The following is a 15,540-nucleotide window of genomic DNA, read 5'->3' as shown; positions in this document are numbered from 1 at the left end:
TGTAATTATTTAATTGTATATTTTTACTGTTTAATTCATTGTGTATATTGTAATTGTAGAAGTAGAAATAGCCGATGTTATTTCATTAGTTTTGCTTGTGTTTAGAAATAATACAAAAGTAATTTGTTTATGTTTGTGATGAATACAATTATTAATTACATTTGGATGAATAAAGATATCTAACTCATTTTAAAAAGTTATTTTTGCTTTCAAATGTATTTAATATATACTGTTTACATTTTTCAAACTATTCAATTTCCAAATAAAAACTCATATACAGATAAATAAAACATGTTGAATACACTTTTATTAATAAATTAAAAACACAAATCATATTTAAATAACATTGTATGCTCTATATTTTTTAATGCTTAACATTTCTTACATATTTTAAATTGTTTTCCATGCATATTTTCAACATCATTTAACATGTTTTTTCAGTATATATTGAATAATTGTATTTATTTTATAGTATTACTTCATTTCTACTCTACAATACTTTTTCTAACATTTTTGTACATGTTGTACATGTCTAATGATTGTTTACATTTCGTTTATTTAACATTTTCACATTACTTTCCATTCATCTCCATGGGGAGATTGTCTCTTTTTGTTTCATTTAGCGACTTTTATTTTGTTTCATTTAGCCGCCATTGTTTTTACCACTACCTTCTATTTTTTTGTCTATTTGTGTCATTCTTGGTCTGTATTTTCCTGGATGAAGGTTGCAGTAAGGTGCTGTTATTGGTTGGAACAGGTAAGTCCTTTTTAAAAAATGTTAAGCGTTTTGAGTGTAGCAGGGTCCAGAGGTTACTTATAGTGTTGTTGGTGGAATCTTTGTACTTTTATTCGTATTAATAGTAGTGTTTCCATTAGTGTGCTGTTTTGGGTTATCCTACACTGTTGAAGTCATGTTTTGTTATGTTATGTTATGTTATACTGAGTTATGTTACTTATTTTATGAAGACTTAAGTGTAATGTATATGTATTCTTGGACTGTTATGTGTTTTGTGGGTGGTTTTTCTTGTTTACTTTACAGGTTTTTGTCTACGAACGTGCCCTATGGGCATTGGGAGTTAGTGTTCTTTGTTTCTTTTTCAAAGGAAGTCAATTTTGGTTTCTAATGAACCAAGGGCCAGATGTATGAAAAAGTTTTGCACTCGCAAATGGTGCGAATTGGTAAATTCGTCCGTTTGCGAGTGCAAAACAGTGGTCTGCAATGCATGAAAGGCATTCGCAGACCACAAATAAGAAATCGCTAAAATTGCGATTCCTTGCGTTGCGACCTGGAAATTGCGAGTCGCAATTTGCGATTCGCAAATTCCAGGTCGCAAGGCAATGCTGCAAAAAATCGCAAGTGCGATTTTTCGCAGAATGGCATTTTGCACATGCAAAATACCATGGACTGCAACCAGGTGGTAACCTGGTGCAAAATTTAAAAATGCATTTAAAATGCATTTTTAAATTGAACATGTAAAGCACACATGCCCTTTTGGCATGTGTGTACCTTACATGTCCCCCAAAACATTTTTGGGGTGCAGCAGAGGGGGCCTTTGGGATTTGCATTTCCAAAATTGCGATTTCTGGTTCAGAAATCGCAATTTTGGAAATGCAAAAAATTTGCAGCTATGGCCAACAGGTCCATAGCTGCCAATGGGGCCGATATCGCAATTTGCGATTCGGTAATAGCATTTGCGATTTTTAAGAAATCGCTATTACCGAATCGCAAATATGATACATGGCACTTTGCGAGTCAGTAATAGCGATTTCTTAAAAATCGCTATTACCGAATCGCAAAGGGCCGTGATGATACATCTGGCCCCAAGATTTCTAATCCTGATTTCCTATTCTTCTAGTTTCCAGTAACGTTTCCTATTTTTTAAACACTTTTTCATGTTTTTATGGTTCCAAGATGCATTAGATTGCTTTGAGGGCTCTCTATTGAATATATTTTTTGTGCATTTTTTGGGGCTTTTTGGAAAATATTTTTCCAGTTTTTGGTGAATTATTATTTCATTTTGACAACATGGATACAGAGGAAGATATTCAGCTACAGAACAGTATGCCATATTTCTTTCATTTGTTTTGGGGGGGAAATGTTATAATTTGTTATTTCTGTAAATATTTATCAGAAGGAATGCATTTTAACCTCTTCATACTTCTGCAGTATAAGATTGCCACTCCATGGGTGTTCATGCCCTAGTTTGCATGAGCCCCTAGCTTGACGCCTAATGCTTCGAGGAATATTTCCTCAAATCTTCTATATGTGTCTCTTGGAGACATAAAGGGGGTTATTCTAACTTTGGAGGAGGTGTTAATCCGTCCCAAAAGTGACGGAAAAGTCACGGATTTACCACCAGCCGTATTACGAGTCCATTATATCCTATGGAACTCGTAATACGGCTGGTGGTATATCCGTCACTTTACCGTCACTTTTGGGACGGATTAACACTCCTCCAAAGTTAGAATAACCCCCTAAATGTCTGCCCGCAGTGCCTTAAGATCTTCAGCCACATTCCGCCTCTTTCTGTTATCATTCAGCCCACACATATTAACAGAGGCAATACGTATCCTAGCTACATAAACCATATATATGAGGTGAGCTGAAGATCTGACCACCTTCAAGGACATTACGCCAGTCCTCATCTCTGTCAATCTTTCTAGTAGCCACCAATAGTACCACCTAATGTTGAGTAGCTTTCCATCCTCCACTTGTGTAGTTCACCCCTCCTTCCCCACCCCTCCCAAGAGCCCCCTGAGAAACCCCTCTCCCTCCTAGATCCCACCCCGTCACCCACTTCCCCCTACCCAGCCACCCCACTCACTCCACCTCAATCTATACTGTCAGGCAATCAAACCACCACTTTCTAAGTAGCGACCTGAGTAGTGGCCCCCATGCACAGCCTTCTCCCCAGCTTATTGTGCTCAAACCAATATCAAAAAGAAAGAGGTAAGATGTGGAAAAAGTATAGCCAATGCAGACCAGAGAGGAAACACATCAAACAGTAGAGACTTTTACATGCTTGCATCTGTACTCCTAAGGCACCCCAGTACGAGGTCTGCCAGACTGTCCCCCCCCCATATACTCCTTGGGCTTAATCTCTGAGGTAAAGACCTGAGTTTTATTATTGAAAAAAATCTTACGTCGAGCAGGGTTCAACAGATAGGCGCAGTGTTGATTTCCTGACACGGTTTGATAAGCTGTCTCAGCCGCCATCTCCTCTTGACTGTGATGTGGCAAAAATCTTAGCCAGCAAAGGAGGAGTAACTGTCAAAGTTCTGTTTTGCATCGGGAGTGAGCCTTCTCAAAAAAAGCCTGTCAGAGTAAAAAGTTCATAAAATAAATAATGATGGCTCTCAGTTTACTGGTACTCTCGGATTGGATGGGGCCTTTCTTTCCCATTAGAGGAAATCAATGTGCCCTCTTTAATTCAAGTTCCCAATTACAGGCCGTTAACTCTGAAAGAGCCCCTTTGAGCAGGTTCACCATTAAAGCCTTGACATCATTTACCTCGACCCCCTCCTTCAAGCCAAGAAACAAGAGATTATTCCTGCACTGGTGATTTTTTAAATCTTCAAGCTTCCATTTTATATCAGTGATTTGGGATTCATAAATCTCTGGTTGGGCTTTCACTGCTCCCAGATCAACTTCCAGTGATACTGTCCGATTTCCCACCCAAATTATCCTGACACCAATCTCAGCACAACTTTTGCCACTTTTCTCATTGCTCCTTGCAGCTTCTTGATGGCCAATCCTTGCCTTACGGATATCTGAGCGTGCTTCCTCCTGATGCTGTTTGATGAACTCATAGAATAATCTCAACAATGGCTCCACTAAACTTTCTGACAACTGAGGACCCCCTCTTCCCAATGAAGCCAGCTGGTCCCCCTGTGACTCTGCATAGACTTGATGTGTCACAGATTAGTTCCATTTTAAAGTAGTGACAGGTGGAGTTGACTTGACCCCCTTCACTGAATTTTGGGATTGAATTGCTCCCTGATTTTTCTGTAACCCTCGTTTGATGATCATGCTTGGTATTTCTGGAGAGTGGCTTGAAATTAAACTGGAGCCTGACACTGAAGCTCAGCTAACTTCCTCTGATTCCCCAGGGTTGGAAGTACTAGAGCCATCAGTGAGGGAGAAAACCTTGCCCCCCTGTTCCTGGGAGTCATTCATAATGTCAAGGACCCCAGCCCCCTCCACCAGCACCCTAATATCAACTTTGTGCATTTGCCCAGTGGCATGGCTCTTAGGTGCCACCTTTATACTGCCCACCTCCATCCCCCCCGGGTAGTGCAAACTCTGCCTTGTCTGCTACCAGCACAACCATGCTGTTCTTTTGGCCATTTAGGCCAACATTAAACTCAATATTATATTCATCCACCAGCTCTCCATCCTGTATGTTATCATTAGCAGGAACAGTGGGAAAAAGCAGTGCATCAGAAATGTGAGAAATACTTGACAAAGTCTGCATTCTTTTCATCAGGTCATTCATTGCAGTGGTCTGTGCCAAATATGAGTCGGAGGCAGCACTCTCATTGGTGCAGTACATACGCACACAAGGGGCATCCCCCATCAAGCTGTTAGACAAAACTCACTGACCCGTTGGCCAAATTGAATGGTTAAAACATCCGGCTTCGCAAAAGTTGAACTTTGATGAATGCATCCATTTCCTTCCCCCGATGCAGAGCATTGCACTACATTGCCCATGGGGGCTTCAGAACGCAGACTAAACCTGTCAACAACCTCCCCATCTCAAATCAATGGTTGTACCTCAGAACTCAGCAGGCCACGTGGAGCAGCAGAAAAACGTTCTGTCATATGAGAATGGGGGCCCCAGGTCGGGTCATTGCCATCATTGCTATTGTAGCCCTTGGCATACAAAGGATGTTTACCCTTGCTTTTAGGGCCAGCTTTCCTTCCTACTCCGTTCCCCCGGAACTGTTTGGAGCGGAGGGGACCTGAAAGGCTTGAGGTCACCGTTGGATTCTCTGTGGCCCGGTCCCACTTCCGGTTAAAAGAGGCGTTCTTCAGCGGCATCCTTTTCCTGCTCCCCGAGGTGCTTCACGACGCAAATTGCCAAGCATTCAGCATGCTGTGCGTGCAGGACATTATGGACTGGAGCACACAGACAGCAAATCAAACCCCCTGAGCTGCATTAGCTGCTGCCAGGTGTATTACTCCGACCTCAATCAGATTGCAGGCTTCTGCCCAGGTATGTGGCCGAATGCCGAGGAGGAGGTTGGTTCCAATGTCCACACATAACAAAAGCACTCGTGCTGTATACAAGTCTACGCCTACATCTAAGTGTAGAGATGAAGAAGAACAAGCTGTGAACGGTCTCCTCACACAGGCGCCACCTTGCCCCCCAATGGGCCTTCCATGGTGAACACAACCATTGAGAGCTTCTCTCCTATTGTTGTTGTATTATGTGGGGTTTGGACAGTATAACCCCCGGGAGTGAGCACCATTTTTAAATTTTTGGTGATTTTGGACTGTGTAGTAGGAAGGACCATTACTATGTTTCTTTCTTTTGTGTTTAAGATTAATCATTAGGCAATGTAATAAAAATAGATAACCATGTTAATTACTAAGAGACAAGCATATTTAGAGTTACAAGGTTTCAATATACTCAGTTATCTCCCCTCCCCACTTGTTTTAATTTATTTTTCATAATTAAAGTGGAAGAAGCGATTTGGGAAGATGAACTAGGAACTAGAATAAGACCAGATGCACTGCAAATGATGTACACACTACCTGGACAAGGACACAAGAGCTGCAACAACGCAGCATTACACATATTTTACCATGCTTTGTCTTTTTTTAAATCCTAGAACAAATCTTTAGAGAACGTAGATAATGCACACTCAGCATCTGGATTTGAACAATGCAGAACGTTTTTACCACCTGTGCTTATTCTGTTTATACCGCTGAAAACATACATTTCTAATATCCACCTATTCTATGATTCAATGCACTAAGCTTATACTGTGATGTCATTGTCGGCTCAGGGTCTTGATTGTAATGTATCAGGAACTGAAAAAATAACAATGACCGGAAGACACCAAGCAAATGGTCAGAATCCCAAGGGTCCAAATCCCAACTCACCTGTACAGAAAAGCATTCACACCGACCAAGCCAAATACGTAATTAGTTTGTTAAATTAACAAAAAGGGCAATGCCTTTACTAGAGGTTTTAGACACCCAACCAATTATGAAGACCATGTTAATACCTTAATAGATGTTGTGCTTACTTGATCCCCGTATTTGCCAAGTTATAATAACTTCTACTTGAGAAACAATAGAAGCACCTTGGCATAAGCATTTATTGGCGCTAGAGTGAACTACTGGTGAACTTTCCATGTGATCCTGTGCCCCATGTGTTTTAAAGACTGTGTGATGTCACTTACTGTCATTACATGAGAATCAAAGGTCATGTGATGTCACTTCCAGCTGTTTGATTATGAATAAAGGTCACGTGGTGTCACTTATTGTGTTTACTAGCCCTTGCATTTTGAGGAATCAATGTCCATATTGATAAGTCTGGGTTAACAGGGGATTTAAAAGGGCGTTCTTCAGACATCCATTCCTATAATGGGACTTAATATTACGTAAAATCTGCCAGTATGGAGAATCTATGACAGTTGGAAGTTTAAATTTTATGAACCGGAATCAGTCTGATTCTAAGGGAACCGCAAGGGGGTGAGCACTGAACTCTTCCATGCCTCATACTGTACCTACCACTCCAAGCATCTATCCAGAAATTACATCCTTTATGTGGGCCTCTTTGTGTTATGGGTAGTCACATTTATCAGTATTTAAACATATCCTCTTAGCACTCCTCTCGGGACAAAATATTTGTTTTGATTTATTTTTATCTACCTATTTTCAAAAATCACAGACGTGCCCAATCTTGCACTGCAATGCTAACCCATAATGAAGTGTGAGGGTTTGTTTGGTGTTAAGAAGAAACGCAAACATTCGTAAATTCTTGCTTTAAAGGTATCACTACAAACAAAGGAGTATTCCTTCAGTGGCGACCAATCTACGGCGCATACCTGACTTGTCTTTTGTCAACCAAACACTGTGCCAATGAAGAAGGATCCTAATCCGCCAAGGGGACCGCGGAACAAATATTTCCTTGATGCGGTGATAACAATAAATGCAGTTTATCTCGTTTTTAATAACCACCCTGAGGAAAACTAATGTTCCTCTGTTCCATTTGCAGGGAGTAATTGAATTGTGCGATTTAAATTATGTCTGGAGAAATACTAAGATATTGAGGTTTCCACCCATTAGATTTTTGCATCTCAATATTAGATTGTCCTGGCATTATGTTTCTGAGGTTTCGTCTTCTTTATGAACTCTGCTGGACGTCTAACATTTTTAAATAACAAACCTCGGAAATCACACTCGCTTGTGTTTTATCATCGTTTGTGTCAGAGCCTCTCTGCACACCGAGAGAAAACGATCACTTGTCTTACCTCGGGTGATTGTCTGCTATTTGTCGGAACTCGCTGTGCCAGTTTGGTCGGCCATAGAAGGTTTTCTGTCTCAAGCCAGTAATGACATCCGTCTTGTCGTCGTAGTGCAGAGCTATGTGGGCAGCCTGATGTAAAACATTAAATAGCTTCAGTTTAACCACAAAATAGACAAATGTCTGAACTGCAATCTGACTAAGGCAGTTATAGCAAATACATCCCAATAGCGTCTTCAGATCAGTACTCATATGTAATTAGATCTAAATTATGCCATAGGCAGTGTGCTCTGTCGACCAGGTTGTAAGTTCTCAGAATGGCAGTGAAACCACCACCTTCATAGTTCCTTGTCCTCATAAATAACTTTTTGTAAAAGACCTGCGTGTGTGCTGGATTAACTCATTTTCGAGATGAGGACACGGAGCCCTTGCGTGGACATCTGTTGAAAAAATGCCAGCGGTGCAACACTTATTTATCCTTTGAAACCCAATTAGAATTTCCAGACCATCTTTTGTTGCACCGTATATCAAGTCTTCACTAGGGGAGGAATGCAAGCCCCTGTTGAAGGGCCACCAAGCCTTCAGAAGGTCCCCACTGAGCACAAGACCATTGAATTTTCTGCAAGGGAGTCCAATCACTTTGCATATTCCACTCTTTTCACCTGTAGACAGAGTCAAAAGAGACAATATTGTGCTAGACACACTGTGCCAGGTTATTTGCGGCACTAAGATTAGGGGAATACCAAGAAGTGGCAACTACATATAGCTACGCTTTCAGGTCTCTTGTAATCGTGTTTACCTTCTCTTCCTCCAGCATCCTTTATGTCCCATTAGGCCATGGGTAACAACGGCAGTGCTAGGGGTACCAAAGGATAAATCAGGGATAGTCACCTCTACACCTACTAGAAGCACATGGGCCCTGGCAAGGGCTGCTAAACAGTGGTCATAGCATCACACATCCATCCAGCAATGCTCCACCTCAGAAGACCAATTTTATTATTATGCTGCGCGTGAGAGACAGTGGTGTCAAGATAATTTGTACTATTTTTGTGAAAAAGTCATGCAGCACAATGAGACACCTTGCTAGGCTGCGTTGCATGACAGAGAAAGAGTAGGAATGTGTAAAATATGAGGCATTTCTGCTCTTTTCCTGCACTGGCCCACTGAGCGCAGCCTAGCACCAACACAGACATACTTACGCCATGGTGCAAGATTGCCTGAATTGTGCAGGAGAGGGCATTTGTTTACACAAAACAATCCTCTCAGGCTTTTTTCTCTTTCTATATGTGCTGCAGAATGCCTTGCATTACTCCTGATTTACTATGCCACACAGAGCCATGCAAGGTGGCTCTGCATTGCATAAGACATTGTGTCACCTTGTGTCCCCTTGCATGATGTAAAGGCGATCCAAGTCCTTAGTAAATCTGGGCCTTAATTTATAAAGTTTTACTCCCTTGGCAAACAATGGAACTTTTGAACTTGAAATATGAGTCAAAGATGCCTGATGAGCGATGGCTTCTGGACACGAATGCCTAGAGAAGTACTGCCCGCGCATCAAACTAATATTGTGCAGTGGTAATGTACAATTTAATCGAAAAAATCTACAAATATATGCTTTCATTTCTTCGTTGGTGTTGGCATCTCTTGGCACACTAGAGCTTCTCCATCATACAATTTCCTGCTTGTTTATTAGGACTAAACAAAATAAAATACGCTGATTGCTTGAGATACCCGTGTACCGCTACGTTTATTAATTGATGAAGCTCTGACCACAGGTGTGGGTCTTGGACACGGTACCTACTAGTAACCATGATGATACTGCCACACAACGGAATCTATCATGTACAGTTGTGCAATTAGGAGCACATGAGCACATGCAAATGAGTTTTACGTTGGACGTTACAGTGCCCCTTGCTCAACGCGAGAGCTGTTAAAGTGAAGGGGTGACCGAAGTCTGCAGGATTGCACGAGTGCTGCTGAAGGAGATGCGTGTGCACTAACACTCATGCAGTGCTCAAAACATGTGTGCAGTTGTGTATACAAGCAATCTGTGGATGCAGTCTCAAGCCTGTTTTGAGTGCACTACTTCCCCCAGTTATACTAACACCAATGTGCAAGAAAGAGGGAACTTATGGAACACACAGCTCCTATCACTGGAACTGTGTATGTAGATATTGCATATTTTCTTCATAGGTGAACACATAAGGTGTGCACAACCTTCAGCAGCGGTTTAGCAGTGGCTTCACAACAAAGAATTTATCCATCTGCAGGAGAAGCGCTGGAAGTCTGGAAGAACAGAACAAATTATTCTGTGATTATTTAGCAGTAATTTCTGATGTGCTGAGTTAGACCTGGCAAGATTGGCATGGTTTCCTCTAACGTTCCTCTAACTTTTTGCCCTCTGGCCTCCTGTTTTTCGGACTCATCTTTGCTGGCTATAAGAATTCTGTGCATTTTACCACTACTAACCAGTGCAGGTTCTCTGTACTCTAACCATGGTCACATTGGCTTATCAACAATTGCCATATTTAAATTACTTGTAGGTCCCCGGTAAAGTGCACTATGTGTGCCCAGAGCCTATAAATTAAATGGTTCGAGTGAACCTGCAGCACTGATTGTGCCACCCACTACAGTAGCCTTTGAAACCTATCTCAGGCCTGCCACTGCAGAGCCTGAAGGTGCAGTTTTAATTTGCCATTTCTAAATCTTCCTTTTAATTACATAGGCCACCCCTATGGTGGGCCCAGGCTTGCCCTAAGGGCAGGGTGCAGTGTTTTTTAAAAAGGTGGACATGTATTTGCGAAAGCTTTCAGTAAAATATAAATTAATATGGAATTACTAAGCGAGTAATGAGGCTAGTACTAACTGAAGCCACTTTCCGTAGTTATGAATTTGCTTTAAAGTGTGCACGACCTATGCTGCCTGACTTGTTAAAACTGTTAACGCTAACACACTCTTTGGAGTTTAATAATGTTTCATTTCCAACCTTTACGTGGCTTAGACTTGTTAGTAAACCTTTTTTCCTTTTTAACAATGGAAGCAGTATTATGTTATAGTTTTTGCCTTGCTGACTTGCTTTGGAATGTGCTGAATTGCAATTTATATAATAAATTGCATCTCTTATCAATGGGCTTATAGTGTGAAAGCTGTGAGAGATGAGATGACGACAGACAATCATGCATGTATTTTATTTTTTCAGAAGCAAATTATGCATGCAAAGACAGGGCAAAGTAGCTGATTCCTTTCTGAATTCTGGTTGATTTGCACTTGAGAAGTTTTGAACCCAAGAAGAATGAGTTACATTTATGACAAATTGTTAAACATTGTATTGAATGAAATGTATTATAAAAAGGTGTCCAAGGGTTAGAATTGGCATGGAGCTGAGCGGATGGAGCAGAGAGAGCAGAGCAAATGAGCAAGAGATTTAGATGAAGGGGGACACATGCACAGAGACATATAGGGCCAGATGTATCAAGTGTTTTTACATTCGCAAGCGGTGCGAATGGCAGTTTGCAAATGCAAAAATGCCTTTCAGTATGTATGAAAGGCATTCGTTATGCAATTTTAAGGAATCGCTAAAATAGCTATTCCTTAAAATTGCAACCCCGTTTAGAGAATCGCAAAATGTGATTCTCTAAATAAGAAATCGCAAATAAGGAATGCCTATTTGCGATTTCTTAAGCACATGTATCAAGCTTTTCCTTAATGCGAATTGGGCTTTAAGGAATCGCAATTGCCACCAAATGCAATTTGGTGGTAACCATGTGCAAATTAAAAAAATGCATTAAAAATGCATTTTTAAAATTGACACGTGACGCACACATGCCCCTTTGACATGTGTGCACCTTACATGTCCTAAAATAATTTTTGGAGGTGCAGCAGAGGAGGCCTTAGGCCCCCAGCACCCTGGGGTTTGCATTTCCCAAATTCTGAATTTCCGTTAGGCATTCGCAATTTGGGAAATGCAAACAAATTGCAAATATGGGCCTACAGGCCCATAGGTGCGAATGGGGTCAGAATCGCTATTTGCGATTCAGTAATAGCATTTGTGATTTTTAAGAAATCGCTATTACCGAATTGCCAATATGATATATACCATTTTGCGACTCTGAAATAGCGATTTCTTAAAAATCGCTATTAGAGAATCGCAAAATGGATTCCTGATACATCTGGCCCATAGAGAGCTGAATAGACTGTTAGAGAATAATGCAATAGCTGAAGCTTACTGAGCTGATAGGTGTGAGAAACAAGTTATAGACAGGATGCAGAATTACTTTCTGAAATTTGCAATAACATTTTCTCAGACTTTTTCAGTCTGACTAGACTAATTATTATATCTGCTACTGTATTATTCATGAGTTCAGGGATATTGTTACAAATAGACTAAGACAAATAGAGTACGGACAGACTCAGGACACATTTCATGCAATGTTCTGTAATTGCATTGGTTAATAAATCTTATTATTACTTTATGATTGAATAAACATTTTAAAACTTTCTTAAACTCTCATTATTGTCTCATACAGAATTAGCTTGTGACTAATAAAGTTTGTATTGCATCTGATTTTACATAAAATACAACCCCAAAGGTCCTAAAGTCTGGATTGAGCTCAGAAGAAGGGCAGCATAAAAATATATTTGGTATGATTGCTCTGCCCCAAAAAAGTTGGTAGCAGAGGGAAGGTTACGAGTGTTAGGAGAAAATAAGTTGGAATATTTAAAAAGGTGAGGAGTTAGAAATAAAAATAATTGAGTGCCCAGTGCCCAAGCCTGACTGAAGAGGTGCAGTTTCTGAAGAGGTTGCTGTTGGCGGTCGCAGGGTTTGTGAAAAATTCGATGGGTGTGAGTATCAATAGGGTGATGCATCAATATATACATGTGGTGATTGAAATATCTTTTTATGCCAATTTGAATTTAAATTGCTGTGTAATGTTGTAGATTTCTTTTGTGAAAGAGATAAAGAGATTATCAGACTAAAAAGTAGTCTATGATCCCAGCATAGATAGGTATAGTTAGGAGAAATTGTCTGCTAGGGAAAGTTTAAGTCATTAGACATCGTTGATTTTGCACAACAGATAGGGGCATAATAAAACTTTGTGGTGATTGTACTAATATTAAATTGATATCGGAGAACCTAATGTGCAAAGGTGACTCAGCATTAATAAGGTGATTTGCCACAGGTCAAGAACTCACAGATGTGAATAGTGATTTCTTTTATGATTGAGAATTGGAACAGTTTTAAACTCAGTTCTGGTTGTTGGAAGTGTACCTTTAATTTTCTTTAGAAGAAGCAGACTAAAAATAAAATCATTATTGTATTGTTTAATAGTAGAATTTTCATCTGTCTGTTAGCGTTAAAAATTGTTAACAAGGCTAAACTACTGTGAGTATTGAGTTGTGACGTTATAGTATGCTGCGCTGGTATTGGTCGGTTGGTGTGAAGTCGTGCTGCGATTGGTTAAAGTTCAGCAAGTGATACACAGCTGTTGGTTGATTGTGTTTCTAAACTGTATTGTGATTTGACAAGAGTGGGGTCAGAGCTCTGACGTACATGGAACAGATTCTAAACACTTAGATGATGTGATTTTGACATTAGATCTGAAGAATTTAAAGCTGAAAACAGGACATTCTTAAAGGCTATCAGGAGAATAATGAGAAGTGATGCAGTGTTTCCATTAGAGAAGGCGAGGAGATACCTCCAGAAATTATGCCAGCATATGATGATTGAGAGAGGATTACACACGTATTTGGCTTCTTGAATGGTTTAAGGTCACCAAAAATTAAGTGACATTGAGATTTCCTAGGTTGGGATCATTTAACTTGGGAATTCTTGGAAAACTGAGAAATGTCCTATATGATATGAAGCCACCTCCTAGACCTACACAATTTGAGGCACTATGTGAATAGAAAATAATGGCATTAAAACATGACAAAGAGAGATATGAAAGAAGAACTAAAAGGGCAATACGAAACTATGGGATGCAGTTTGGGATAACAGAGCAAAGATATGAAGGAAGAGTATAGCTGAAGGAACTAGATTATACCCCTTACACACAAAAGAAGGAACAGATGAAACAAGAGATTTTAAAAGGCTAGAAAGGAAGAAATTCAAGTCTGAGAGTGAAACAAAGGTTGAATAAAAGGTTGACTCAGATTCATATTCTGGAGAAGACATATTGGAAGAAATGTTATGAAAACTTCAACCACCATATGTGGAACCTATAATGTCTGTTGGAAATTCATCAGTAAGTAAGGTAGTCGCTGCCACAGCTTCAGTTGATCCTGAGATTTCACAGATTACAAGTCAGATGAAAACAGTAATGCCTGTAAAGGTACAACCTGCATTGATCCAGCCGATTTTACCACAACTAGTGATAGCACAGCGAGTTACTGCACAGCCTGTAATACAAGGAGCAGTTACTAATGCTCCTGCACAAATGAGAAAAACGCAGACAATACCAGCAAATGTTCCAGTTAACATGGACACAACTTCACAGGTGACTGGATTCGTTACTCAGCAGACGATACCTGCACAGGTTACGCTGACTACAGTGGTCCAACCAACAACTGGGATACTCTGGTAACCAGGTTTATCCTATCTTCACAGAATTCACAGATTGTTTTGTGGAGTCCATCACAGATGATTCGGGCTTTAGGGGAAATAAGATATTTTGTCTTTACAACACACACATCACCATGTGAAGGAGATGCAGACTGAGGTTTACTTCCCCTTTGGTTTGAAGAAGCTGTCCGAAACTGTACAAAGCTTGAGGATCCAGAAAGGCTGAGAACCAGTACCAGTATAGAGGCAAGTCCAGTTCCAGAAGGAGAAAGAAAGATCCTTAAATGTGCCACAACTGAAAGTTGAATCACAATTTTTTTTACCAGGATGTTTGAATCTTGAACACAAATAACAATATATAAAAAAGATTGGTTTATTGTGTCAAAAAATCACAATAAAGGCTGCCATGGTACATTATCAAGTAACTGAATTGGCAACTAAATATGATGTAGACATTTCTAAAACTGTACCTTTGCAGAGAAGCTTCAGAGTGCAGCTAGATGATAAACCTAATGAGAACATGCCTTCTCCAGGATTATTAATTAATCTCACAGGATTAATAAAAGTGTATGGAAATGGAGTAAAATGGATAAATATTAAACTAAATGGGCACAAAAACATGACAAGAAAAAGAAACAAGCTGAGAAGGCTGAAGAGAAAAAAAGCAGGAAGAACAGTCAGGGAAGGATACAGTTTCAGCATGTCGTTTAAGGGAAACACCAGGTGGAGGATATGTACACGTCCCTTGGAGCAAGAGAGACCTTACATCATTTATGAACAATTTTCCAAAATTGAGAGCAAGTCCAATGCAGTGGTATATGCAGGTTGAGAGATTTGTGAATTGTCTAAAGTGTTGTGTATTGATTTGAAATACCTTCTTTAACATTGTGGTTCTGAGTGACTTATGGGCAGAATGTAAAATTGCTATTCCTTAGCCTGAGACAGAACCTCAAATGACCAAGTATAACAAGGTGTTAATGTTCTTGAAAGGTAGAATTCCACCTAAAGCCCTTGATTATGTGAAAGTGAAACACATACAGCAGGATATTTAAGAAACTGTGCATACATTTTATGAAAGATTGATGAAGGCTTTCCAACAGCATACAGGGCAAATGCGTCTTGATCCAGCAGACATGGCATTTTTCAGTATGCAATTTATGCTTGGCTTGAGGCTTGAGATTTGTCAGATTATACAGCAGAATGTGATTTGTTGGCAGGCAAAGACTTTGAATGTGATTTTAAATTATGCACAATATTGTAGTGATGAGCAATAGATGAAGCAGCGGACAATTAAAGAGAAATTCATGCTACTTCAGAACAAGTTTGAACAAGGATTTGAGAATCAGTCAGTTGTTGAGAATGCTGGTGCAGTCCAAGGTATGAGAGAATTGTCATCAAGTGGAGGTCAAGCAGGAATGCAGGGAAGAATGATGATGTACCCTGGAAGATAAAGGGGTGTTTTTGTGGACCCAAGTACAGGTGTTGATGTTACAATGCTGA

General features: G+C 40.0%; 1 protein-coding gene across 1 annotated transcript in view; it reads right to left on the bottom strand.

Annotated features, from left to right (window-relative positions):
- Nucleotides 1-15,540, bottom strand: part of NOX3 (NADPH oxidase 3) — a 543,543-nt gene that overhangs the window by 56,535 nt on the left and 471,468 nt on the right. The window contains exon 12 of the mRNA XM_069234670.1: nucleotides 7,486-7,610. Within this exon, the coding sequence (XP_069090771.1) occupies nucleotides 7,486-7,610 (125 nt within the window). The remainder of the gene's footprint in view (nucleotides 1-7,485; nucleotides 7,611-15,540) is intronic.

This window comes from Pleurodeles waltl, chromosome 5 (assembly GCF_031143425.1).
Source record: "Pleurodeles waltl isolate 20211129_DDA chromosome 5, aPleWal1.hap1.20221129, whole genome shotgun sequence".
Lineage (NCBI taxonomy): Eukaryota > Metazoa > Chordata > Amphibia > Caudata > Salamandridae > Pleurodeles > Pleurodeles waltl.
The sequence above is the reverse complement of the archived record's forward strand: the minus strand, read 5'-3'. Positions and strand labels throughout refer to the sequence as shown.